Source organism: Lycium ferocissimum, chromosome 8, assembly GCF_029784015.1.
Source record: "Lycium ferocissimum isolate CSIRO_LF1 chromosome 8, AGI_CSIRO_Lferr_CH_V1, whole genome shotgun sequence".
NCBI lineage: Eukaryota > Viridiplantae > Streptophyta > Magnoliopsida > Solanales > Solanaceae > Lycium > Lycium ferocissimum.
In genome coordinates this window covers 27,051,766-27,079,121 of record NC_081349.1, presented here as the reverse complement: position 1 = coordinate 27,079,121, position 27,356 = coordinate 27,051,766, and the positions used below count along the sequence as shown (strand labels likewise).

General features: G+C 34.8%; 2 protein-coding genes and 1 pseudogene across 7 annotated transcripts in view; all 3 read left to right on the top strand.

Annotated features, from left to right (window-relative positions):
- Positions 1-1,900, top strand: LOC132066201 (F-box/FBD/LRR-repeat protein At1g13570-like; annotated as a pseudogene).
- Positions 1,901-11,335: 9,435 nt separating this feature from the next.
- LOC132066200 (uncharacterized) lies at positions 11,336-12,449 on the top strand. Its single transcript, XM_059459562.1, has 4 exons — positions 11,336-11,673; positions 11,722-11,731; positions 11,825-11,989; positions 12,093-12,449. Exons 1-4 carry the CDS (start codon positions 11,336-11,338, stop codon positions 12,447-12,449), a joined length of 870 nt encoding a protein of 289 aa, XP_059315545.1.
- Positions 12,450-13,749: 1,300 nt separating this feature from the next.
- LOC132067762 (F-box/FBD/LRR-repeat protein At1g13570-like) overlaps positions 13,750-27,356 on the top strand; it is a 69,318-nt gene continuing 55,711 nt past the window's right edge. For 2 of the 6 annotated variants that reach the window (XM_059461077.1, XM_059461079.1), the window contains exons 1-5: positions 13,750-13,875; positions 15,418-16,313; positions 16,392-16,503; positions 18,976-19,180; positions 21,008-21,841. In XM_059461077.1, the coding sequence (XP_059317060.1) occupies positions 21,116-21,841 (726 nt within the window). In that variant the 5' untranslated portion in view covers positions 13,750-13,875; positions 15,418-16,313; positions 16,392-16,503; positions 18,976-19,180; positions 21,008-21,115. Of the gene's footprint in view, positions 13,876-15,417; positions 16,314-16,391; positions 16,504-17,649; positions 17,669-18,975; positions 19,181-21,007; positions 21,842-21,936; positions 22,105-22,224; positions 22,941-27,356 lie in introns of those variants that run through there. The other 4 variants (XM_059461074.1, XM_059461073.1, XM_059461075.1 and 1 more) reach the window with 4 other exon arrangements.

The following is a 27,356-nucleotide window of genomic DNA, read 5'->3' as shown; positions in this document are numbered from 1 at the left end:
ATGGATATTTTGGTAATACAACTACTAAGCTTAATTAGGACATGCAAATTTTAGTTGTAAAGCTGCTATTTTGATATCGAATAGCCAAAGCTGATTTTTTGAGTGAAAGCAACCAAATATAGGACAAAGTTTCTCGTTATCTTTGATTGATAAGCTTATAGCAGCAAAAGACAGTGAGATTCTTTTTTTTTTCCCCCTTCTGTGCATGTCCCCTTTCACGTGGATTAAAAATGTATCGATGTAAGTGGTTCTCTCTGCAAATAATACAATTCGTGGATTTTGCGAGTTGCAATTAGTGGCATATTCTTTACTGATGTGAATAGAATTTGTCTGCTGTCTGTGTACTCTGTCCAGACAGTTTGGAGATTCCTTCATATTCTTGTTTATTTTTTGCAGATTCTGAGTGCCGATTACAGATTTTGTCGTATGATGCTTCCTGAGGGCAAAAGGTTTGGATATCAAAGTGTACCTCCAGATACACTTAGCAACCTTCCTGATAATGTAATTGATGTCATTCTAATGTGTTTGCCTTTGCGAGATCTCGTGAGGACAAGCATCTTAGCTAAGAAATGGAGGTATATCTGGAGCAGACTTCCATAATTGACGCTTGATCAAACACTTTGGGAGACAACAAAGGACTTAATATCTCCATCACTTAAATTTACAAACATCCTTTATCACCTTTTGACCCTTCATTCAGGACCGATTACATAATTTACCCTCTCTATTCCTGAACTGGGAAACTGCCCTAAGTTTGACAACTTGATGTATTTTCTCTCTAAGAATGGCATTCAAGATCTTCTTCTTCTATTTCCAGAGGGTAACCGATACGAATTGCCTTCTTCATTTTTCACATGTTGGCAGATGAGGTATTTGGTCCTCGAAAATTGTTTAATAGTACATCCTCCACCAGACTTCAAAGGATTTCCCAGGTTAGTTACCCTGCAACTGTTTCAAGTCATAATTAGTTCCAAATTGATTGAAAGTTTAATCGCTCATAGCCCGTTGCTTAAGCATTTGGTGCTACAATCAGATATTCTGGATCACATTCAAGTTAATGCTCCCAATCTCAGAACCATCCACTTCACAGGCAAAATAAAATATATTTCTTTAAAAAATGTCCCTCTTCTTGAGGAACTTTCACTTTGGGATCCAGAATATTCTGTGGATGCAGGGAAAGGTGATAATTCCAAGTATTTTGAGTATCTCCACATGAATCACGGTATTTTCCAGGTAAATGTTGCTTCACAACTTCATTGTAATGCATTTTCCTGCAACGTCTTTTAGGCATTGACTCGTCCTAATTTTTTGCATTTTCTTCCTAGTTCTTGGCTGCAGGAGCTGGTGAAGTACTAACTAAGCTTCTTGTGCTTTTAACTGTCTTAGACATCTTTGCTTATCTAATATTAGTCTGAGAAAATTAGATGAGGTTTCAGGTGCTTTTTTCTTGATAAGAAGCTCCCCGCATTTACAGGATTTGGAAATTCAGGTTCATTTGGCTTTTTCTCTCTGTTTTTTATGTGATGGTTTTCATAATTTCATGCACCTTATATCCTCACTAAGCTTAGGTATATGGGTTTTTGTTAATCCTTTTTAGGTTTTCAATGGAGTTGTCAACAGAATTCCTGCCGTAGATTCTTTTGAAATTGAAGACTTCTCAGATGTGACATTGAATCACCTCAGAACAGTTAAACTAGAAAGCATTTTAGGTACAAAGCTTGAAATGCAACTTATCAAACTTCTATTAGCCAAGTCCCCAGTGCTGATGAGAATGCATATCGAGCCAAGACGCGGACATTACTGTCCACAGAAAAGACTCAAAGTACTTGCAGAACTAATAAAATTTCGTCGAGCATCAACTGAAGCAGAAATTGTCTATAACGTAGATAGCAATACTTAGAATTTAAATTTCATGGGTGTTCTTGAATAATCTATGAAATGAGACCAGGCATGAAATGACACCATCTATTTGTTTCAAAGCTATACTTGTGGTATGCAGTGTGTTAATCACTACTTGATGAGATCACTGTAAGCTATCATGAATCATTTTCTCAGCAAATTTTATTCCTGCAAGGTAGAGCCAAGCATTTTTACTTTGTTTCATCTTTAAAAAGTTGTCAGGATTAGTATGCTATGCAACTTTTATTAGAAATATGTATCGAACTATCAGAAATGGCTCATCCATGCCACTCGTTAATAGTTGGGCCCATTTATCTCATCGTCGTTACACATTTGGCTCATTCATGCCATTAACTTCTAACGACCCACACAACCGGTTATTAAATACCAGATTTGTCATTTCTCGTTTAATTAAACCATTCACGTCATTTAACTTATTCCCTCTATTTTATCCCATTTCCTTTATTTTCACCCGATCCACATTATAACCCGACCCAAATCCCATTTTAACCCAACCCCTAATAATCTTTTTCCCTTCCTTTCTCTCTCCTCCCTTTTTTTTCCAATTCTTTCGGTTACTATTGCTATATTTTTTCTCATACTACCACTTATATGTATAAAACTCCATTCATCCCAATCTAATGCACTTTAATTAGGCACAAAGTTTAAGAAGGTAATTTTTTTAAACCTTGTGGTTTAAAACAAATCAAAGATGTTTATGTCATTATAAATCAAATTCATTAAGGATAAATAGAAAGTTAAGAGTTAAATGATTTCTAAATATGAATAAATATCATTTTTATAGACTAAAAAAGAAAGTGTATCTCATAAACTAAGACACCAAAAAAATATGGCATAATACATAAATAAGCATCCAAACTTAGTTTCAGCTGACAAGTAAGCGCTCTAACTTTGGGAATGCACATATAAACACCTCAACTTTTTCCCACTATGTCTCATGGACAACCGATACTGACGTGGCACATTAATTTGAAGGTGTCTAGATGATCATTTTTTAAGTTGGTATGTTTAATTGACACAGTGAAAACAAGTTAAGGTGTCTATATCTGTACTCCCATAGTTGGAGTGCTTACTTGCTAGCTAAGGACAGGTTTGAGTGCTTGTTTATATTATACCAAAAAATTCCTTACTTTTGATTAAAATTTTAAGATGCATGACACAAAAATAGATTTTATAAGGGTCTAACTGTAGTAAGCGCAAACTCTTCAGTTTCTTCCAACACTGCCATTGAGAAGACAATCCATCAGAGAATTATAGGACTACTTCACATTCGTTCTTATAGGTTCATCTTCTTCTCCATTTCTCCGTTTCTTTTTTAACTTGTTGTTTTCTCCATTGTTCACACAACTAGTGTGCTTTTATGGTCCTGGGGTTCTGTAGAATCTTGAAATCAAGGTTGCATTTTTATTTTCTTGGTATAACTAAATCACATGAAATTTGATTGGGGTTTGCTTAAAATTTGATGGGGTCAATGGTGTGTTCAGTAGTGGCGGAGTCAGGATGTTTAGCAGGTTCGAAGTAAACTCACAAAGAAGCAAAAGAGATTCAACACATAGTATTACATATTTATGGTTCTGGTTCTGTAGGATTTTTAAATCAAGACTCTTTTTTTTTTTTTTTTGGCATAATATATAAACATACCCTCAAACTTGCCTCAGTGAAGTATGCCTCTTCAACTTTCAACTTGTCAAAGTAGGCATCTCAACGTATATAAAGTTGAACACGTAAACACAAATGTTGGAGGGCATTCTTGCCAGCTGAAGCCAAGTTTGAGGGTCTGTTTATGTATTATGCCTTTTTTTTTCCTTTCTGGGTATACTTAAATCAGATGAAATTTAATTTGGGTTTGCTGAAACTTTGATGGGGTAACGTTGCCATGGATGTGGCGTGCTGGCAGGTCTTATTTTTAATTGGGGTTTGCTGAAACTTTGGTTGACATAACATTTTGGATTGATTTGAAATTAGGGCTTAATGTAACAGTTGTACAAGGTATTTCCTATTTATATGAGATCTTAGGGATTTTGTCTAGGGGTAAAAGTGCAACGAGTGATATGTGAGTTAGATGCACTTTACATACTCGAATCTTGTGGATAAAAGGCCGGTATTTAAAGATTCTAATATGTGAAGCCTCCCCAGGTAGGGTAAGGTATGCTCTACCCTCTCCAAACCCCACTTTGTGGGATTTCACTGGGTATGTTGTTGTTGAGTATGTGAAGCCTGGTATAAGTGCATCTAGGGCCAGTCATTTTTCGCTTCTCCATTACTTGGGCTGAACAGGGGCATTTAAATAGAGGTGACCTTTAAGTTTTAAAATTGAGGGGAGGTGATTCAAGTTTTAATTATTGAGTAGAGGTGATGATTTTTTATTAGTGATTAAGGGATTTTGAGCTTGCCCAACAGTTTTATTTTTGACACTTTGACCCTCAACTTTATTTTTAACACTTTGTCCCTCGCCCTCGCCCCCTCCCTGCCCCCATCCCCCACCCGGCCCCCTGCCCTTGCCCTCCACCCCCCACCAAAAAAAATATTTTTTCGAAAAAGATTTTGAAAAGTTTTTTTTTGTTTTTTTGCACCAACCCCACCCCTGCCCCCAGCCCCCGACCATGCCCCCTCCCTTGCCCCCACCCCCACCCCCCACCAAAAAAATGTTTTTTTTAAAAAGATTTTTAAAAGTTTTTTTTTTATTTTTTTGCACCACCTCCACCCCCACCCCTGCCCCCAGCCCCGACCACGCCCCCTCCCTTGCCCCCACCCCCACCCCCACGCCCCACCAAAAAAAATATTTTTTTAAAAAGATTTTTAAAAGTTTTTTTTTTTGCACAATCCCCACCCCCGCCCCCGCCCTCCCCCTCACCACGCCCCTACCCCCCATGGCCCCCACCCCTACGCCCACCAAAAAAAAATATATATTTTTTTTAAAAAAGATTTTTAAAAGTTTTTTTTTTTTTTTTTTTTTTGCACCACCCACCCCCACACATACATGTTTATCGGACTTTCCTATATGATGTGGGTTTACATTGATTTGGACCCCCACCGAGTATTTGATAGTTGGTACTATTCTCGAGAATCATTATGGAAAGTTACTTTGGGTATTTTTGACAACCTTTCAAGAATGAGAAATGGATAGGTAAGTTTTGTAATTATGATTGTCTTTTGCTTACCATTCTAAATGTGATGTTGCTTGGCCGACGCAACCTTAGAAATATGTGGTGTATTTCTTGCTAATCCTTATAAAAACCTCATATTTTTCTTCAGATGGGTGTTGTGATTATTTAAAAAAATATGAACAAGTTATAGTATTATAAGGGAAGATGAGGACTTGACGGAAAAAGAATACTTCGTGAAGATTTCATGATCAGAACAGGTACCGACAGAATATTAGAAGGACTATGATGCATGACTATGATGCAAACAAGTAGTTAAGCCACCCCCCACCATCCCAAAAAAAATTAATTTTTTTTTAAAAAAAAGATTGAAAAGTTTTTGTTTTGGTTTTTGGCACCATCCCCCTCCCTCTCCCCCCCCCTACCTCCCAAAAAAATTAATTTTATTATTTAAAAAAAAAATTGAAAAGTTTTTTTTTTTGGTTTTTTACTTCCACCCCACCCCCCCCCCTCCCCCAGCAAAAAAAATTGAAAAGAAATTTTTTTAAAAAAAAAAAAATTATTTTAAAAAAAAGTTTTGAAATTTTTTGTTTTTTGTTTTTTGCACCACCCCACCAAAAAAAAATCTTGAAAAGAAGTTTTGAATTAGAGAGAGAGAGATACCTCCTCCATATGTTGATCCTAGCAAACCCGAAAAAAGGTGGACAAAGAGGAGGCATGGAATTGGGGAATCATTGCGAACGAGAAAAAACAAATGCTCCTTAGGCAAAACAGTTGGCACAAAAAACAACATGTCCAAACCGAAATGATCCATAGTTGTTAATTGTACTGTGTTGTAATAATAGTTATTTGTTGGAACTTTATCACATTTTAATGTTGTTCTTTTTTAGAATGATAATTTCTGTTCTTGGTGTTTGTGAACTTGGTTTATATGATATGTTGATCGTGTTCAATCACAAATATGTGTATTCTTGTTAATAAATTGCTGAACAATTTCCAACAACTAATGAATTTGTTGCAACAGATCTGTTACTTGTTCTGTTTTATCCAACAAGTAATAGGACTTATTACAGCAACTAGTATCTTGTTGGGTTTTATCCAACTGCTAAAAGATTTTCAACAAGTAAGCAATCTGTTGCAACAACTGACAGGCCTTGTTGCAGCAACTAAGTTACATTTTGGGGTTTTTCCAACAAGTGGAGTGACTTGTTGCAGAAACTGGGTAACTTGTTGTGTTTATCCAACAAGAGTAAGGACTTGTTCAACAACTATGTCACTTGCTGCAACAGATACTACAGTTGTTGCAACAGATACTACACTTGCTGCAACAGATATTACAGTAGTTGCAACAGATACTACTTGATTCACCCATATTTAGTGATCAACAAAGGGAAATCAATGATATTTAGTGATAAACAAAGGAAATCAACGATATGTAGTGATCAATTTGATGGTATTTTGAGTCAGGAAAGATGATCTACTAAGTCAATATGCACTAAATCCAATGATCATTAGAGTGAATTGATATCAACTACTTGATTCACCCATATTTAGTGATAAACAAATGAAATTAATGATATTTAGTGATTAATATATAATACTTAATCAATTTAATGGTATTTTGAGTCAGGAAAGATGATCTACTAAGTCAGTATGCACTGTGAACTACTTGATTCACCCATAGTTAATGATAAACAAAGGAAATCAACGATATTTAGTGATCAGTGTATATACTTAATCAAATTGATGTATTTTGAGTCAGGAAATATGATATACTAAGTCAGTATGCACTAAATTGAGTTATCATTAGAGTGAATTGATGTGAACTACTTAATTCACACATATTTTGTGATAAACAAAGGAAATCAACGATATCTAGTGATCAATGTATAATACTTAATCAATTTGATGTATTTTGACTCAGGAAAGATGATCTACTAAGTCAGTATGCACTAAATCGAGTGACCATTAGAGTAATTTGATGCAAACTACTTGATTCACCCATATTTAGTGTTAAACAAAGAAAATAAATGATATTTAGTGATGAATATATATATCTACTAATATCCTTAATGGATTAGATAGTAATTTCATATAATTTCATGGATTAGATGGGCAATTCTAAGTGTATTCTTCCTAAATCGAGTGATCATTAGAGTGTTTTGATGTGAATTACTTAATTCAACCATATTTAATGATAAACAAATGAATTCAATGTTATTCAGTATAAACAAAGGAGTTCAATGTGATCAATATCGTGAATATGTTGCAACAATAGAGGAGTTGTTGCAACATATGAGATACCTGCTGCAACATATGAGTAAGTTGTTGCAACATATGAGATATTTGCTGCAACATATAAGTAAGTTGTTGCAACATATGAGATACCTGCTGCAACATATGAGTAAGTTGTTGCAACATATGAGATATCTGCTGCAACATATAAGTAAGTTGTTGCAATAATTCAAATCGTTGCAACAACTAAGCAACTTGTTTAAACATCTGATCCATCCGTTGAAACAGATTAATAACTTGTTGCAACTTCTTCAACAAGTGTATGATCTGTTGCAACAATTAACTCATATGTTGCGACAAATTTTTTAGTTTTGCAATAATTTAAGCCATTGTTTGATTTTTTCCAACAAGGTGAATAATTTGTTGCAACAACTAAGCAACTTGTTTAAAAAGATTAGTAACTTGTTGAAACAGATTAGTAACTTGTTGAAACAAATTAGTAACTTATTGCAACTTCTTCAACAACTGCATGCATCTGTTGCAATAATTAGTAAGCAAAATAAATAAGTTCATAAACAGAAATTGTTCAACAGCCACCTTGGTTGCAAATACCACAACTAATCAAAATAAATAATTTCATAAACATCATTCACAAATAACATAAAGGACAAAAAAAAAAAAAAAAAAAAAAGAAATTGTTCAACAACAACCTTGGCTCCAAATACCACAACTTAAGTAATAATTTGTTCAGCAACTGCCTTCTAAGGTGTAGCAGATTTCCTTGATCTACTCCATCTCCTTTATTTCCATCATCAGTTTCTTCATCTTCTAGTTCTTCTTCACTTTCTTCATTTGTATCTACTGCTTCTTTGCTCTGTTCTTCATCTCTTTCTAAGGATTGATTGTCAGTTTGGCTGTTCAATTTGACTATATCTTTCCTCAACATTTGCTGATTCATAAATAAATTGTCTACTTGTTGCAACACGTGTAGAAATTGTTGCAACAACTACAAATCATGGATATCTTCTACAAACGAACCAAATAATCAAGTTATGTCCAACAGATTTGTAGTTGTTGCAACAGATTGTCTACTTGTTGCAACAAGTGTAGAACTTGTTGCAATAACTACAAATCTGTTGGATATCTTCTACCAACAGAACCAAATAACTGAAGCTATGTCCAACAGATTTGTAGTTGTTGCAACAGATTGTCTACTTGTTGCAACAAGTGTAGAACTTGTTGCAACAACTACAAATCTGTAGGATATCTTCTACAAAAAAAAAAAAAAAAAAAAAAAAAAAAGTAAATAAGTTGCAACAACTATGTCCAAAAAAAAAAAAAAGCTAAAAATCAAGATTTGTAGTTGTTGCAACAGATTGTCTACTTGTTACAACAAGTGTAGAACTTGTTGCAACAACTACAAATCTGTTAGATATCTTCTACAAACAGAAGCAAATAACTGAAGCTATGTCCAACAGATTAGTGAGTCGTTGCAAAAAGTGTAGAACTTGTTGCAATAACTACAAATCTGTTGGTTATCTTCTACAAATAGAATCAGATAAATACCAGGACAAGAACAAAAAAACTATCTGTTGGATATATTTTCCTAAACCCTGAACCATACCAGACAACAACAGAAAAACCATCTATTCACTACAAACTTTTCCTAAACCTAAAAAAAAAAATAAAAAAAAAAATTCAAAACTTCCTTTCAAAATTTTTTTTGGAGGGGGATGGGGTCGGGGGTGGGGGGGGGGGGGGGCGCAAAAAACCAAAAATAAAAACTTTCCAATACTTTTCTTTAAAACAAAATTAATTTTTTTTGGGGTGGGTGGGGGAAGTAAGAAACCAAAAAAAATAATTCAAAACTTCTTTTCAAGAAAAAACATTTTTTTGGGGGGGTTTGGGGGAGGGGGGGGTTGGTGGTGCAAACAATTTTTTTTTTGGAAGGGTGAGGGGTGCAAAAATACAAAAAGAAAAACTTTTCAAAATTTTTTTTTTGTGGGGGGAGGGGGGGGGGGGGGGGAGGGGGGGGGTTGGGGGGGGGGGGGGGGTGAAAAAACAAATAAAGAATATCAATACTTAAAAAAAAAAAAAAAATTTGAGGTGGGGAGGGGGGTTGCTGGTGAAAAAGCAAATAAAATAACAAAACTTTAAAAAAAAAAAAATTTGGGCCGAGGGGTGGGGTGGGTGAGGGGTGGAAGGAAGAAGAGTGGGGACTAGTAAAAAAAAATAAAAATCAAAGCTTTTTTAAAAAAAAAAAAAAAAATTGGGGGGTGGGGAGGGGGAGGGGGTGATTGCGCGGGGCGAGGGTTGGGAGGAGGAGGGGGGGATGAAAAAACAAATAAAGAAATTAAAATTTTTTGTGGGGGTGGAGGAGGAGGAGGGGGTGCTGGTGAAAAAGCAAATAAAAAATATCAAAACTTTTCTTTAAAAAAAAAAGTTTTTTTGGTGGAGGGGGGGGGGGGGGGGGGGGGGGCGGCAAGGGTGGGGCTGCGGAGGGGTGGGAGGAGGAGAAGGGGGGCTGGTGGGTTTTTTTTTGATTAAGTTGGGATCTTTTTGTATTTTATAAAAAATTAAGAAGTTTGAAAAAAATACATTTTGGACCCAATCTTCTTAATCCCAAATTTAATTGGGTTTTGATTTGATGTGGTCCCCACAAGTCACCTATACTAATTTCACAACTAAAAGGTCACCTTTAGTTAAATCTTCCGGCTGAACATGTGAACTTATTCAAACTATTTGCTACTTACAGTTTTACCAGTCACCACCTTACCTCCTTTGCACCCTCGACTGATATCACATCCTATCAAATTTATGTCCAACCAAGCGAGAAGTAACTTAGAAAATGGTCTTGTATTACTCTTTTTTTTTTTTTTTAATTGCGTAAAACATTTTACATCATATTAGAGTATCTTATTTCATATGAAGTTTAACAGGCATGTGACAGAAAGTGTGCTCAAGCGCATTTTCGGGTTGGAAGATCGTAGTTCTGGTAACACTAGTGTGTTGGGAAAGATGAATACAACGTTTAGGTGTTGAATAGACTCTTTTTTTAGTTACGGTGATTTGCAAATAAAATTAAGTTGGTGAGTGTGAGTATCATTAAAAGATCACCCCTCCAACTTAAGACGTTCTGCTTTGATGCTTGCCACAGCTATATATTCTATAATGTCGAAATGAACTTAGTAATATTAGGTATGACATGATTGTTTCAGTTTCATATTATTTTTACTTACAAAGCAAGCTTTGAGTCTTTGTCTTTTGGATAGGACATTTTTTCTCCTTATCTTGTACCTGTCCGTCGGTTGATAAGCTTATAGCAGCAAAGACGATGTGCTAAGCTTATTTCTCTTCTTTTCATGGATATTAAGAGTAGATAGCCGAGGGGTTTCATTCACATTTTCTTTTCTTCTTAAAGCTATAGCATGTTGATTTACTGATGTGAATGGCAGTCTTATGCTGTCAAGATTAGTGATTTCAATTCTTTTCTTCTTACACTTGTGGCATGTTGATTTTCTGATGCGAATAACTGTTGTGTGCTGTATGTATACTTTGCCCATATAGTTTGGAGATTCCTTCATTTTCTTGTTCATTTCTGCAGATTCTAACTGACCGACTGACGATAACTGATTATTGTTAGATGATGCCTCCCGAGGGCACAAGGCTTGAATGTCAAAGTTTACCTCCATATGCACTTAGCAACCTTCCTGATGATGTAATCGATGCCCTTCTAATGTGTTTGCCTTTGCGAGATGTTGTGAGGACAAGCATCTTATCTAAGAAATGGAGGTATATCTGGAGCAGCCTTCCGCAATTGACGCTGATCAAACACTTTGGAATACGACAAAGGACTTAATATCCCCGACAGTTAAATTTACAAACAATATCTATCACACTTTGACCCTTCATTCCTGACCGATTAAGAAATTTACCCTCGGCATCGCTAACCTGGAGAACTGCCCTAAATTTGACAACTTGATGTATTTTCTTTCTAAGAATGACATTCAGGATCTTGTTCTTCATCTTCCAAACAAAAACTCATACAAACATTAATTGCCATCTTCATTTTTCACATGTTTGGGGATGAGGCATCTGTCTCTCGAAAATTGTTTTTACATCCTCCACCGGACTTCAATGGATTTGATAGGTTAGTTAGCCTAGAACTGTATGAAGTCACAATTACTTCCAAATCACTTGAAAGTTTAGTCAATCACAGCCCGTTGCTTGAGCGTTTGGTGCTACAAGAATTATATATTCAAGATCATATTCAAGTTAATGCTGCCAAGCTAAGATACTTCAATTTCACAGACAGTATAATATCTGTTTCTTTAAAAAATGTCCCTCTTCTTGAGGAACTTTCACTTTGGGATCCGAAATCTTCTGAAAATGCAGGGGAATCTGATATTTCCAAGTTGTTTGAGTGTTGTCCTGATCTTTAGTATCTCCACGTGAATCACAGTGTTGTCCAGGTAACTGTTGATTCACAACTTCATTGTAATGTATTTTCCTATAACATCTTTTCGGCTCTGAGTCATCCTAATTTTTGGCATTTGTCTTCCTAGTCCTTGGCTACAGGAGCTGGTGAAGTACCAACAAGGCTTCCTTGTGCTTTTAACCGTCTTGGACATCTTCGCTTATCTGATATTAGTCTGAGAGAATTAGATGAGGTTTCAGGTGCCTTTTGCTTGATCAGAAGCTGCCCATATTTACACGATATGGAAATAAAGGTTCATTTGGTCTTTTTCTCTCCTTATGTGATGGTTTCCATATTTTCATGCTCCCTATATCCTCAGTAACTTTAGAGATATGGGTTTTTGTTAACATTTTTAGGTGTTCCATGACGATGATAGTGAAATTCCTGCACTAGATTCCCTTGAAAGCTTCGCAGATGTGACATTTAATCACCTCAGAACAGTTAAACTAGAAGGCATTATAGGAACAAAGCTTGAGATGCAGCTTATCAAGCTTCTATTAGCCAAGGCCCCAGTGTTGATAAGGATGCAAATAGAGCCTGGGGTAGGAGATAACTCTCCACAAACAAGACTCCAAGTACTTGTAGAACTAACAAGATTTCGTCGTGCATCAACTGAAGCAGTTGTGTATAACTTGACTGCAATGCAGTTTGATCTTATCTTTTGGCAGACCATGATCTTGGCTAAAAGTGCTCTGGCAGTTAAAAATCAATAGATCGAAATGAATGTCGAGGCAGTAGTATAAGGTTGTGTTTTTTCCTATCTCACAGTTGATAGAAGACTTGGATGTTTTAACTTGGCTTGTTTGTCACTGTGACAATGCTCAGTGTTTAAATTTCATGCTTGTTATTGATTGATCTATGAAATGAGACATAGCATGAATTGACACTGATGTCTATTTCAAGGTATGTATGTTGTGGATTAGTTCTTTACTTGATAAGATCACTATAGCAATCATGAAGCATTTTCTCTACAATTTTTGCTTAATCTTGAAAAAGTTGCCAAGAGGTTTTGTAGTAGTATGAATTTATTGGTACATTCACTAAAGCACTGCTATGAAACTTTTACTAATTAATTCAATATGGTATTTAGTATTGTTACTACAAATCTCATATTTATTATAGATTTATTCATTTATTTTTTTTATTTTTTTTTGCCAATCCAATGTTTTGTTGGCCACATAAACAGTGCTAACCCCAGTTGACCTCTTTGATTTTGATCTGATGTTTTGAAATAACCACAGCATGTGAAGCAGTCATTTTAGAGAAATTTCAAGATTATAAAATTTCCATCATCACTAGGGCAACCTCTCTGCCTCCCTTAAATGACAAATTTTTTATGACATTTTCTATCTAAACTATTTCTTTCAGTTACTATTACTTTAATTTTTCTCATACTACCACTTTATATGTATAAAACTCCATTCATACCAATCTAATGCACTTTAATTAGGCATAAAGTTTAACAAAGGAAGAAATTTTTTAAACCTTGTAGTTTAGTAGTTTAAAACAAATCATAGGTATTTATGTTGTTTTAAATCAAATTCATTAAGGATAAATAGAAACTTAACAGTTAAATTATTTCTAAATATGAATAAATTCTCTCTCCATCCTAATTTAAGTGTCTTATTTTACTTTTTGGCATGTCCCAAAAATAGCGTCTCTTTCTACGCTTAGTAAAAAGAGTATCTCTTTCTACATTTAGTAAGTTGATAATTCAAACATCCTACGTGACATATTTATAACCACAAGATTCAAAGAACATTTTACTACATTATACATATCTTTAATTTTAAATCACAAAATTTAAAAGTTTCTTTTTATTTCTTAAACTTCGTGTCTAGTCAAACTAAGAGACTTAAATTAGAACAGAAGGATATCAATTTTATAGACTAAAAAAGAAAAGTGTATCTCATAAATTAAGATTAAAAAAAAATGTTCCTTACTTTTGGTTAAAATTTTAAGATGCATGACACAAAAAAATAGATTCTATAAGGGCCTAACTGTAGTTTTACAAAACTAAAAAAAAAATAAGGCAACTGCAATCTATCCATTTTACAATCTGGTGTTGCCTTTTGGATTTTCATAATGTAAGCGCAGCTCTTCAGTTTCTTCCAACAGTACTTCACAATTCATTCTCAGGTTCATCTTCTTCTCTATTTTTTTTTTTTTTTAACTTACTGTTTTCTTCATTGTTAACACAACTAGTGTGCTTTTATGGTTCTGGGGTTCTATAGAATCTTGAAATCAAGATTGCATTTTTATTTTCTTGGTATACTTAAATCAGATGAAATTTATTTGGGGTTTCCTTAAAATTTGATGGGGCTAATGGTGTGTTCAGCAGTGGCGTAGCGAAGATTTTCACTAAGGGTTCAAACATGAAGAAGTAAACTCACAAAGAAGCAAAGGGTATTCAACATATAATATTATATACATAAAAAATGGGTTCCTTTTGACTTATCTACACTGTACCATTTTGGGGAAAGGTGTCAATTGACTCCATTTGGACAAGGGTAGTTCTGGCCCCACGTTCCAGACGGGTTAATGCAAACTAAACATCCATTTGGAATAAGAACTCACAGCCCCAGACCCAAAGTCATATATATAAGCTGAATTGTCATAATAGGTTGGCACCACTTACTCAAATTAATTCAGTGTACACCACTTTTTCTTGATATTGTGCTTCTTTTTCCTTTTATCTTGCTTTGTTCTCTCGAGCCCACGGTCTACGGAAACAGCCTCCCTACCCCAAAAGGTAGGGAGGCTACTCCCTAAGGTCTGCTTATTTCCAACCGTCCCAAGACCTCACTTGTGGGAATACACCGGGTATGTTGTTGTTGTAAGTTGTGATTACTCAACCAACATTTCAGTGTTGAAGGAAGTGTCAAGTGTTACCTAATGATGTATAATGTTAAAATAAAAATTATTTTTCTGTTTAGGAGAAGACTCTTTTGTCAAAGAAAACTAGATTTGTAGTTAGAGTTCCGCCATTTGTTAGGGTGATTAGTAAATCAAATCTAGCTGGCAAGTAGGGGATCATAGAAGTCGATCGCCTCTTCAAATTAAGTTTTATGCTGTTGATGTTTGCGCAGTTATAGGGTCTATAGTTATGGTAAAATGAACTCAATAATGCTAGTATAACGTTATCATTAGTTTTTTGTTGTGTTTGTGTCTTTGCATGTACCAAGACACCTCAAGATTATGTACACTGCTGATAAAGCTACTGAGATTAACTAGGCTATGCAAATTCTAAGTAAAGCTATTAGTACAAAAATTAGAAAACAGAACAGAAAGTTAGTAAAGTTAATGTAGTTTGATGTCAAACCTTGTCGAATTGGAAATTTTTTTTCTCCTTGTAGCTATTGATAATCTATTACTTATCAGTAGTAAAAGAATATGATCCTTATTTATGTTCATTCAGTTTTCCCTTTTTCATAATAGATTTTAATAATATTCTGAAGGCATGAAGTATTAATGGGATTCTTTCTGTAAATTATGCAATTCATGCATATTAAGAAGACATTGATGAGTGGTTTTAATAAAATGCACCTTTTCTTTTATTCATACAGTTGTGGCATGTTAATTTAACAATGTGAATAGCAGTTGTGTGCTTCCTGAAGTGTGTACTCTGACCGGACAGTTTGTAGATTCCTTACCTATTGTATTCTTGTTTATATTTTGCAGATTGTTGTTGCCAATCATTTAATATTATGCCTCCAAGTGGGAAAAAAAAAAAAGCAGCTTTTACCTCCCCTCGATTTACTTAGCAACCTTCCTGATAGTGTAATCAATGACATTCTAGCAAAGTTGCCTTTACGAGATGTTATGAGGACAAGCATCTTATCGAAGAAATGGAGATATAACTGGGGCAGACTTCCACAATTGAAACTTGATCAAACACTTTGGAAAACAACAAAGTACTTAATATCCCTTACAATTGGATTGACTAACATTCCCTGTCACCTCTTAACGATTCATACAGGACCAATTACCAAGTTTACCCTTGACATTCCTGTTCTAAAAACATGTCCTAATATTGATCACTTGATATATTTCCTCGCAATGAATTGCATTCAACATCTTGTCCTTAAACCTCTGTTCGGTAACCCGATACAAATTACCTTCTTCATTTTCCTAACTTCGGGTTTGAGGCATTCGACTCTCGAAAGATATTTGCTATGTCCTTTACCAGTCTAAGGGATTTGATAGGTTAATAAGCCTAGAACTAAGACATGTCAATATTTCTTCTGAATCGCTTGGAAGTTTGATCTCCCGTTGCCGTTGCTTGAGAATTTTGCTTGAGGATTTGGTGCTTTGAAAGGCCCGACAATTCAAAAGCCCATGGAAATTAGTGCTCCCAAGCTGAGATCATTTGTCTTCTTTGGCTATATACATTTTATACATCTAAAAAATGTCCCTCTTCTTAATAGTACCAGTTTCAAAAAAAAAATGTCCCTCTTCTTTGCAATGTTTCATATGAGCCTACAGTATTTTCTATAGAGGCAGAACATGATCTTGCCAATATTTTAAAGTCTATTCCTGCTCTCGAGAATCTCTGCTGGAATCACTTGAATGTCCAGGTAATGTTTCTTCATGACTTTAATTTAATTCATCTTTTGGGCTTTGAATCATCCTGATTTTCGACATTTTCTTCCTAGGCATGAATGCTGGACCAGCTGAAGTTATACCAACAAGGCTTCCCTTTGCTCTTAACTGTCTTAAACACCTTAGCATGTTGAAGCATTTTCTCAACAATTTTATGCCTCCAAGGTTAGAGCCAAGCATTTTTCCTTTGCTTCATCTTGAAAAAGTTTCCATGAGTTTTTTAGTAGTACAAGTCTATTACTTCTTTTACCAGCTAGCACTGCTATGCAGCTTTTATTAATTATTCAGTATGGTGTTTGGTAGTTGCTTGTTCTTATCTCTAGTACTCTTTGATTATTTCTTGTACTATGTTATCCTATTATCTTGCTGTTATTACTGCTTATTATTCCTGATGCTTTTTCATCTCTCTTTGAGCCGGGGGTCTATAGGAAAGAGCCTCTCTACCCGTCAAAAGGTAGAGGTAAGGTCTGTGTACACTCTACCCTCCCCAAACCGCACCTGGTGGGATTATGCTGGGTATGTTGTTGTTGTTGTTTTATGGTGTTTAATAGTATATTGCTACAAATCTCATACATTTCTTATAGATTTCTTCTTTTTTTATGCCAAACTAATATTTTGTTGGCCCCAGAATGCTTATCCCAGTTGACCTCTTACATTTTGATCTAATGCTTTGAAAAACACAGCATGTGAGTCTGTCATTTTAGAGAAATTGCATGATTTTAAAATCACCATCATCACTATGCCTCTGTTAAAGGACATTTTTTATGACATTTTCTTTTTAATTATTTTTTTCAGTTACTATTGCTATAATTTACCTCATAGCACCACTTATATACTCCCCACAGACAGAGGCGGATCTAGCACAGTGTTATCAAAAGCGAAAAGCGCAAAAAAGCTCTAAGGTCAGCCGGGGCTTTAAGCGCAAAGCGCAAATAAAGCGTGGGCTTTAATGAAAAAAGGCGCAATGGTACAAAAATACAAATATATATATGTTTAGTCGAAGACTAATAATAATAAGCATGAATAACAAATATATGAACAAAGAAATTGTAAAAATATTATGATAAAGTGAAATATCAATTATCTTGTGTCCTCTTCAAGAGAGGCTCATTGGCAAGGAATAGTATGTCTTAGAGCCTTGATGATGACACTGAAGCGCACATAAAGCGAGGCGAAGCGCTCAACATGTTTTGAGCCTCGCTTCAGGGCTTAAGCGCGCTTTAAGCACGCCTTTGACAACACTGATCTAGCATTTCTATAACATGGATGCACCACTAAAAAAGCAGGAAAAAAAGAAGCATCAAGTGGGAATTAATCCTTGCTCTTTTAGGTAAATAATTTAGCACTTAATCAAGTTCACCATTTAGCCTTTTTGGAGCATGGCTGGCAGAAGATAATATTAGATTGATTCTAAAAAATATATACATAAGATATATACTTTGGCGGAAAGACCATGGGTTCACGGGCACCATAAATTGCTCTATAAATCCGCCCATGCCCTGATAAAAAAATCAGCCCATGCCCACAGAGTTTAAGAAAAGAAAAATAACATTTCTAAAATTTGTAATTTAAAACAAGGCATAAATATTTGTGTGGTTGTAAATATCCTTCTAAGGGTTAATGAGAAGTTAAGAGTTAAATTATTTGTAAATATCATTCTTTTTGTACAGACGACAAAAGAAAATGAATCTCATAAATTGGGACAAAGAAACTATTATATAAGTCAAACTAATATCTTAAATCTTTTATGATATCACAAGAACGAATGTGTATTTAAGTTAAGCTTGCAGCCGTGACTAAAAAGGAGTATTTGATGTTAATATATACTCTTGAATCATTAAAAAAAAGAACTTTGGTAGTTAAAAACAAAATCTAACAAACAATATTGCTCTTTAGTTGTCTCTCTTCTCACCCTTTACTTTTGGTTCCCATGTATTGCTTTTAATTTTATCTCCGGACTCTAGATTCTCATTAATGGCTGATGAATTACTTGACAGTCATAAAATTTCTCATCAACTTAGTTAAAATCTTGAATTTTGTGGATGAATATATGGTAAAAACATTAACATAATAAAATCAGGATCAAACATGATATTAGGAAACAAAATATATTTACATTAGTAAGGATAATTGTGTGCTTATTTGAGCCATTCTATGGATTGATGAAGGACTAAGTTATAATGATCTGATAATGTGTTTATATAAGAGCTAGAGAGGGAGTACAACTGCAATTAGTGTAACTCTGACGGGTCCTTCTGTTATGGTCTTATCGGGTTGAGCCTACACTCAACATTGCAATAAATACAACCCAATAACGATTTATCACACTCGGGCTGGTTTACTCTCGAAATTGCGGTGCACGTGAAGTCGTGAACCCATGGTCTCTCTGCCAAATTAGTTATTTTATGTACATATTTCCTATAATTGATCTAATATTATCTGACTCTCATGCTCCAAAACTGCAAAATGGTGCATTCTGTTGAATCCTGAGTTATTTCTAATCCTAGATCCGCCTCTGATGACACTTATAGTTGGGCCTATACTTATATACTAACATCAAACAGATAACGTTTGAAATATAAATAGAATATTTTTAATAATGTAAGCACATTTTTCTTACATATTTGAAAAAAATAGATTTCACAAGGGCCCAACTGTAGTTTTACCCATAAAAAAAAAAAAAGGAGGCAATTGCAATTTATCCTGCCTTTTGGATTTTCACTATTTAAGCGTGAACTCTGGAAGTTTCTATCTTCAGTTTCTTCCAACACCGCCATTGAGCCGACAAAATCAATTAGCCATCGATCGGAGCATCATAGGAGTACTTCACATTCATCGTCAGGTTCATCTTCTTCGCTATTTCTGTTTTTCACTTACTGCTTTCTTCGTTGTTAACACAACTCGTCGGATTTTATAGTTCTGGATCTGTAGGATTTTGAAACCAAGATTGCATTTCTAATTTCTGTGTACACTTAAATCAGATGAAACTGAATTGGGGTTTTCTTAAAACTTGATGGGGTTAACGTTGTCATGAATGTGGTGATAAATACGCAGAAGGGCCTAAAATGCCCCCGAACTATGCGATTTGAAATCTAGGTGAATACTGAAGAAGACATTGGTTTAAACTCATGAAATCTCCATAAAATCTGGTCATCCATTGATGAACTTTGACCTTGATTTGAAAATTAAATTACGAAATTTGTTGTCGATTTGAACCTGAATCTGATGGAATTTGGTTCTTACGCTAAGTGTGATTGAGTATACTTGAAAGAGAAAACTCCATTGAAGAAGTGCACTAAAGCAGCCATTAGGAAGTTTCCACGTCGGGGACATTTTTAGCCCGATAGGTCGACGGAGGGCAATATTTGTACCAAATCCCATAGTTCAGGTGCATTTTAGGCCCTTTTCCGTAAAAAATAATGCAAACTAAACATCAATTTGGAATAAGAACCCACAGCCCCACAACCGAAGTATATATAAGCTGGATTACTTTTTTTTTTTTGACAAGGGAACCCGCAGCCGCTACCCTTGGGGTTCGCACAGAGTAAACCGCGCTCCTTTGCAATAGCCTGCAAACCACATAGGAGAGATAACCCGCACTAGGCAAGCCCGTGTGACGAGCTCAACCCAGAAGGGAAATCTCCTGCTGTCGTAGGTAGGGGGTTTCGAACCTGAGACCTCCTATGCAAGCCCCATGCTCAACCAACTGAGCCCCCCTTGCGGGTATATATAAGCCGGTTTATGACTATAGGTTAACACCTCTTGCTCAAACTAATCCAGTAGGATCCACGGTTTGGTAACAGTTTTTAAGTTGTGATTACTAAAAAAACATTTAGGGTGTGTTTGATACGAAGGAAAATGTTTCCACCAAAATTGTTTTCCTTGAAATTATGAGGTTTTCTTACTTATTTCTTCTATTTGGTAAGTAAGTAGAAAATATTGTCCCAAAAGCATTTGTATATAGTCTATGCAAATGCTATGGGTGATGGGAGTGAGGGGTTGGGGTGTGGGAGTGGTGGGGATGGGGCTATGGGTGGGTGTGTTGGAGGGTGGGAAGGAGACAATTAATGTGGAATGCCACTTCATTTTCCTCAGTTCTAAGTAACTTGTTTCCGTACAGATACCAAACATGTGAAAATGGAAAAGATTTACTGGACAATATTTTTCTCCCTACCAAACACACCCTTAGGTGTTGAAGGAAGTGTCAAGTGTTACAGTTGAAAGTTATTTTTATGTGTAGGATGAATGTGAAGTACTCCTATTGGTAAAGCTACTATAGCTTGAAGTCAAATATTGCTGAATTGGAAAACTTTTTTCTTCTTGTAGCTATTGATTTCATTTGATAATCTTATTGCTTATTAGCAACAAAGGGTGATGTGATCCTTGTTTATATTCATTTGATTTTCCCATTTCAATAATAGATCTTAATAATATTCTGGATGCAGTATTAATGGAATTCTCCCTGTAAATAATACAAGTCATGGACATTAAGAGGAGATTAATGAGTGATTTAAATATAATGCACTTTTTCTTTTATTCTTAGAGTTGTGGCATGTAAATTTAACAATGTGAAAGCAGTTGTGTGCTGTCTGTGTAGTGTACTAGTGTGTACTCTGTCCTGCCAGTTTTGAGATTCCTTAACTATTGTATTCTTGTTTATTTTCTGCAGAATCTTGTTGGCTATCATTTTATATGATGCCTCCTAAGGGCAAAAAGCAACGTTTACCTCGTGATGTACTGAGCAACCTTCACTGAGAATGTAATCGATGACATTTTTATGAGTTTGCCTTTACGAGATGCTGCGAGAACAAGCATCTTATCGAAAAGGTGGAGGTATAAGTGGTGCAGACTTCCACAGTTGATGCTTGATGATACTGTTTGGGGAACTACCAAGGATGTTGTAGTTTACTGTAGAAGTAACTTGACTAAGATTATCTCCAGCATTTTGAAACTTCATTCAGGACCAATTAAAAAGTTTGCCCTTTGCCTTCCTTATTTTGTCAGCTATCCTAATATTGACAATTTGATATGTTTCCTCTCCAACAATAGCATTCATCATCTTGCCCTTGAAATTCCTACTTGTAGCCCATACAAACTGCCTTCTTCAATTTTCACATGTTTGCAGTTGAGGCATTTGACTCTCCTAAGATGTCTAATACATCCTCCACCAGTCTTTAAGGGATTTGGTAGGTTAATTAGCCTAGAACTATGTAATGTCACAATTTCATCTGAATTGCTTGGAAGTTTAATCTCCCATTGCCCATTGCTTGAGAATTTGGTGCTGATAGATTTATGTAATTGTAACCACATTGAAATTAATGCTCCCAATCTGAGGTCATTTTTCTTCGAAGGCAATATAAATGTTTTACGTCTAAAAAATGTTACTCTTCTTTCCAAAGTTACATATAAGCCTAGAACATTTTCGGTAGAGTCAGAACATGATCTTACCAAGATTTTTGAGTCTATTCCTGCTCTGGAGAATCTCTGCTGGAATCTATTTACGGTAATGTTGCTTCATGAATTAATTGTAATGCATTTTCGTAGATGTACCATTTTTTGGGCTTTGAGTAATCCTGATTTTTGACATTTTCTTCCTAGCACGTGGATAATGGACTAGCTGAAGTTATACCAACAAGGCTTCACTCTGCTCTTACCTGTCTTAAACGCCTTCGGATATCTTGGATTACTCTGCGAGATTTCTTTGAGCTTTCGTTTGCTCTTTGCTTGATAAGAAGCTCCCCAAATTTAGAAGAAATTGAAATTGAGGTACTTAATGATGTTTATTTTTCTCTCTTTTATGTGTTTTTCGTGTGTAATGACTTTCTTATTCTGCATGCTCATCAGATCTGCAATTTAAATTCATGGGTTTTTCTTGATCTTTCTTAGGTGCATGGTAGTAGTGATGAGGACTATTATGACATACCTGTGCCCCAGGATGTTGTTGATAAGATTCCTTCAAGTTTCTCAGATATGACATTTAATCACCTGAGGATAGTTAAGATTAACAATATAGCAGGTGCAGGGGCTGAAATGCAGCTTATCAATGTTTTATTGGCCAAGTCTCCAGCACTGGTCAAAATGGTAATCAGGCCCTGTGAAATGAAAAATAAAAAATCTCTCAAAGTACTCGTGGAGATAACTAATTTTCAGCGGGCGCCATCTAAAGCTCAAGTTGTGTATAATATAGATTAGTATCCGTATCACAATCCTGCTTGATCTTCATGAGTCTTCAATCAGATCTCTCCACAATCAAGACTAAGTACTTGCAGAATTAACAAAATTTCTCTGGTCTATAACTTAGACTGCAATCCTGTTTGATCTCCATTTATCTTTTAGCAGACCATGATCTTGGCTAAAGAATGCTCAGGCAGTTAAAGATGAAATAGATTAAATTTGTCTAGGCAGTAGTAAAATGTTGTGGCTTTTCCTGTTTGGCGATTAAACGGATTGAGAGAAGACTTGGATGTTTTGACTTAGCTTGTTTGTCACTGTGACATTGCTCAGGGTTTAAATTTCATGGTTGTTATAGATTGATATGTTGTGGAATAATTCTCTACTTGATTAGAGATCACTGTAACAGTCATGAAGCATTTTCTGAACAATCTTGAAAAAGTTGCCAGGAGTTTTTGTAGATGTATGAATTTTAGATTGGTATCGATCTAGCAATCCTGCTTGATCATAAGCCGCCTTTAACCGGACCGTGATCCTTGGCAAAAATGTTTTTGAATTAAAAACGTTGATAGAAATGAATGCAGATGCAGTAGTGTAAGGCTGTGTTATGCCTTTGCCATTAAATAGTGTGAAGACTGTTTTAGTTTGGGAATTACAATTGAATCTGGATGAATGTTTTGGCTAAGTCTTTTTCATAACGCCAAGGGTTTTTACATTTCATGCTTTTAAGATCTTGAATGACAAATTTTGGTTGTTTATCTCAAAGTTATGTTTGTGTATTACTAGTTCTCTGGTTTAATCAAATTCCAAATGGCAAGTTTTCAGTATGCAAAAAATTATTATTCATTTAGTAATATTTTCATCTCATTCTTCAGGTTGGAGTTTATCCCTTCTTCTTTTTATGCCATAATGTACTGTTCCAAGATAACTGATTATGCAACCTTTATTACCTCCTCAAATCCTATTTTAGTGTTGGACTTGGACAGGCTCAACTCTTTATATCTGTGCAGCTTCCAAAAAATAAAGTCTAAACTGGTGCAACTATTACATACTACAGTATATACATTAGTTCCTAGAGCTAAACTACCACCTTGGCTGTGTAACAGAAATATAAATAAGGGCAACTTACCCCTAGTAAAAAGACAGAGGATGTGAGTGACTCTCATTTACAATGTGTTGTACAAAATCAACAAATACAAAAGCAAGAGTGCTAAATATTTCCAGAACTCCCTTTAACTTATCTGATCCCGGAAGTAGGCACCTGTGCCTTGTTCATTTTAAAGTCCTACTTGCTCCCTTAGCTATGACATCTGCAATCCCCTTCTCTAAAACAGTGTTGTGCTTATGGGTGTTCAAGAAAAATCGAATCAAATTGGATAAAAAAAAAAAAAAATTGATACCTTTTTGGTTTTTACTCAAAAAATTTTGAATCAAACAGTCATATATATAAAATTAAAATTTTGTGGTACATATTAATCTTTTAATTCGTAATTTAGGTGTTCGCCGTTATAGTAGTCCAATTCTGTCTTTAGTATCTACTTTGACTTGTAGTCTCTGTTTTGGTAAGTCCAAAAAATTCCATGTTAAATATAACTTGTCTTTGAGTCATTCATTTAGCCTTATTTCCCGAGAGTGATCAACAAGCATTTCATTGAAGGAAAAATAGTTTGTGTTCATCACAAAGTACCTTCTGAGACAACTCTAAATATTGGTCTCTATAAGGCAAAAAGGCATAAGAAATACCTACATCAAGAAGTCTTAACTCTTATTGTGATTAGGAACCTTATTCCCAGGGGCAGATTTAGGGCATGGTGTGTGAGTTCCTGGAACTCAGTAACTTTTGTTGCGGCCCTGGATTAATATTGATAATCCATAAATATATAACAGATTTCTAGTTGGGAAACTAGTACAAGTGGATTGTTGGTTCATGTGGAATCCTGTTAAGCTTTGATTTGCCCTCCTTGACAAGGGTTTGAAATCCCTAGGGGCCATAATTAACCTTTTTTTATTTTTTATTATTATATATTTTCATTAACAAAAAATTATGCAAGTCTTTATTTGGCGTCTGTTTTTCTTTTTAATTTGAGATCATTGGAACCCATAAACTCCAAATCGGGAACGCATATCACTATATCAGTCTCTGCTTACTCCCCGAGGGTGATCAAGAAGCCTTTCTTACATGTCTCCACATTCATGATCAAATCCGGCAAACAAGTTCACTCCACCAATCCGAGATCAAGCTCTTAACTCCTTGATTAAAAATTCAAGATCAATTTTAAAAATCTTTAAATCATGTTTTTGAATAGAAAAATCAGAAGAGACTCCCTTTAGATTTGAGATATTTTAGAAATTACCAACAAGAGTAAGGTTTGTGGTGGAGTGACAAGCAATGTTTTAAAAGGCGGGGGCGTGAGGCGGGGCGTTTTACTTAGTATGGTACGAGGCATATGCCCTGAGGTACGGGGCATGAGCCCCATGGATCTTTAAATTTTTAATTTATAATATAGTAAAATAGTATAATGACACAAAAATTATAAAATAATATGAATAGTTTTAAAAAATTAATAACATGATTAATGAAACTCATAGAAAGCAAAACTTCTAACATGATTTTACAAGTATAAATAATTGCAATGATTTAAAGTTATTATGAGATACAAACCATTTTTAACTCCTTAACTTTCAAACAATAAAATAATCACAATTTATAAAGCATACTGCTAATCATATATACGATGCAATTTACCTCCCTAAAAGAAAATAATCAATAAGCTTTATCAAATTATAATTAAAACATCACTCCTTCATGAATAAAAATAAAATTACTTTCAAATAGCAAAATAATAAACTATGATAATTTTAAGACACATGACAAAAACGTGAAGACTAATGGCAAGTGAAGATGTAAAATTCAGCTTTATATTTTTAAAAGAAATATTAAGTGATGTTCACCCTCGCAGTGTTCTCAAATAATAAATATGCAATACTACGGTTCGTTATTTGAGTTATTCTCAATTGTTTTATTTCTATAGATGAAGCAAATTATTAACCATCATTCATTTAATAAAGAATTATGAGGGTCAATAATGTTAACTGGGGAATTTGACACATAATTTGTGTAAGAACTCTTAGGCGAGCCCCAAACGTTGGGCATTAGGTGTGTTCAGGGCATACAGTCTGGCGCTTAGGGCGTACAGTCTGGCACTTATGGCGTAAGCCTCACAGAACTAAGCCCCACACATTTTGCCTGTGCCCCGCCCCGGGACGAGCCCCGAGGCGAGTCCCGGAACTGCCTTTTAAAACACTATGACAAGTACTCCTTCATCCTTAACTAGAGGTCTCGTGTTCGAGTTTCACTCGAATCCGAATTTAGTCGGGCTCCAATACGAGTACCGAATACTGGATGGAAAATAAAAAAATAAAAAATTCTAGAAATTGTAACTCCCATCAATTGTGAACTCAAATATAACAATTTGTTGCTATTTTTCTTATGTAATGTCTGGCGCCAAACTTTGTTGTTACAACTTCTATATCATTATGAAAATAGAATATCACGGCTATATCAATTGTGCTTTTGTTAGTGCGTGGGCTGTTGCATTCATTTGCACTTTTGACCTTATTTTGTGCTGGTCTTTTAATTTTTATCCCTCAATGCAAATAAATTTTTCGCGCGGCACAAACATATACTTTTGCATCATAATATGGGAAAATTAAACTCTATGTCTATTTGAAGGAAATATTATCCGAAATGGCCCTTTTATACGTTATTATACACTTTTATACAAGGTTATACATTGGCTACAGTAAGTGTATAATGTTATATATCGTATGTATAAACACTGTTGCAAAATAAAAGTTGGCTATGCTCATGTAAATAAAAAATATCGCTACGTGGATGTAATATTTTATGTTGAATTGTAAATTATTGAAATTATCATTATAATATCTCACAAATTATGGCGTGCCCTTGAAAAGTAATGCCCAGTATTTTGAAGGGAAAAAATTAGAGCCCGTTTGGCTTAGCTGATTTTATATAGCTAATAAGTACTTTTAAGTGCTGAAACTGATTTAATAAATGAGCAATTACGTGTTTGGATAAAAGTACTGAAACTGATAAGAAACAACTGAAGTGTTTGATAAAAAAGTGTTGATAATCATATTTTTCGTTAAAATGATTTTAATGTCCTTAAAGTTATTTACAATAATAAAAACGTAATTTTTAGAAAATCTTATATTATTTCAAATATGGAATAATTTATATCTCACTTTATTTTTAATAAAAAATTGATTAGATAAAATTATTTTTATATATAAATTATCTTATAATTAGCTAAAATATAATATTAAGTACATGTAACATTTAATACGACACACATGCAAGTTCACGACAAAAACGTATCTTATTTATCACTGCTGCAATTATATACTAAAAATAAAAAGAATACATGCAACACAAGCATAAGTAAAAAAAATACATATATGACATTAATATATAAAGAAGGACAAAAAGAGATGAGAGGTTCAAGAGAAATTGCAAAATACACCAGGATGCATCTTCATAAAACAATATGCAAAAGAAGAATAAATTTATTACCCCAAATAATGCCAACGAGAATCTATAAAACTATTGTTAACGTTTAAGGTTTCGAGAATATTTTTTGTTTGGAGAATTTGCAAAACTAATGCTAACGGGTTAGGGGTTTTGATTTAAGAAAACATATTTAACGGATTACATGAGAATATTAGGAATAAAATTGTAAAAGGGTCGGTCAAACCAAAAGTGTTTATAAGCTATAAAATAATAAGTTAGGGATGACCAACTTATGGCTTATAACTTATTGTGACTT

What these genes read in the sequence shown, in the direction of transcription:
- LOC132066200 (XM_059459562.1), top strand. Translation starts at nt 11,336, where the DNA reads ATGTTTGGGGATGAGGCATCTGTCTCTCGAAAATTGTTTTTACATCCT. An exon ending in TACACGATATGGAAATAAAG is followed by an intron (nt 11,990 to 12,092) that starts GTTCATTTGGTC and finishes TAACATTTTTAG; the next exon opens with GTGTTCCATGACGATGATAG.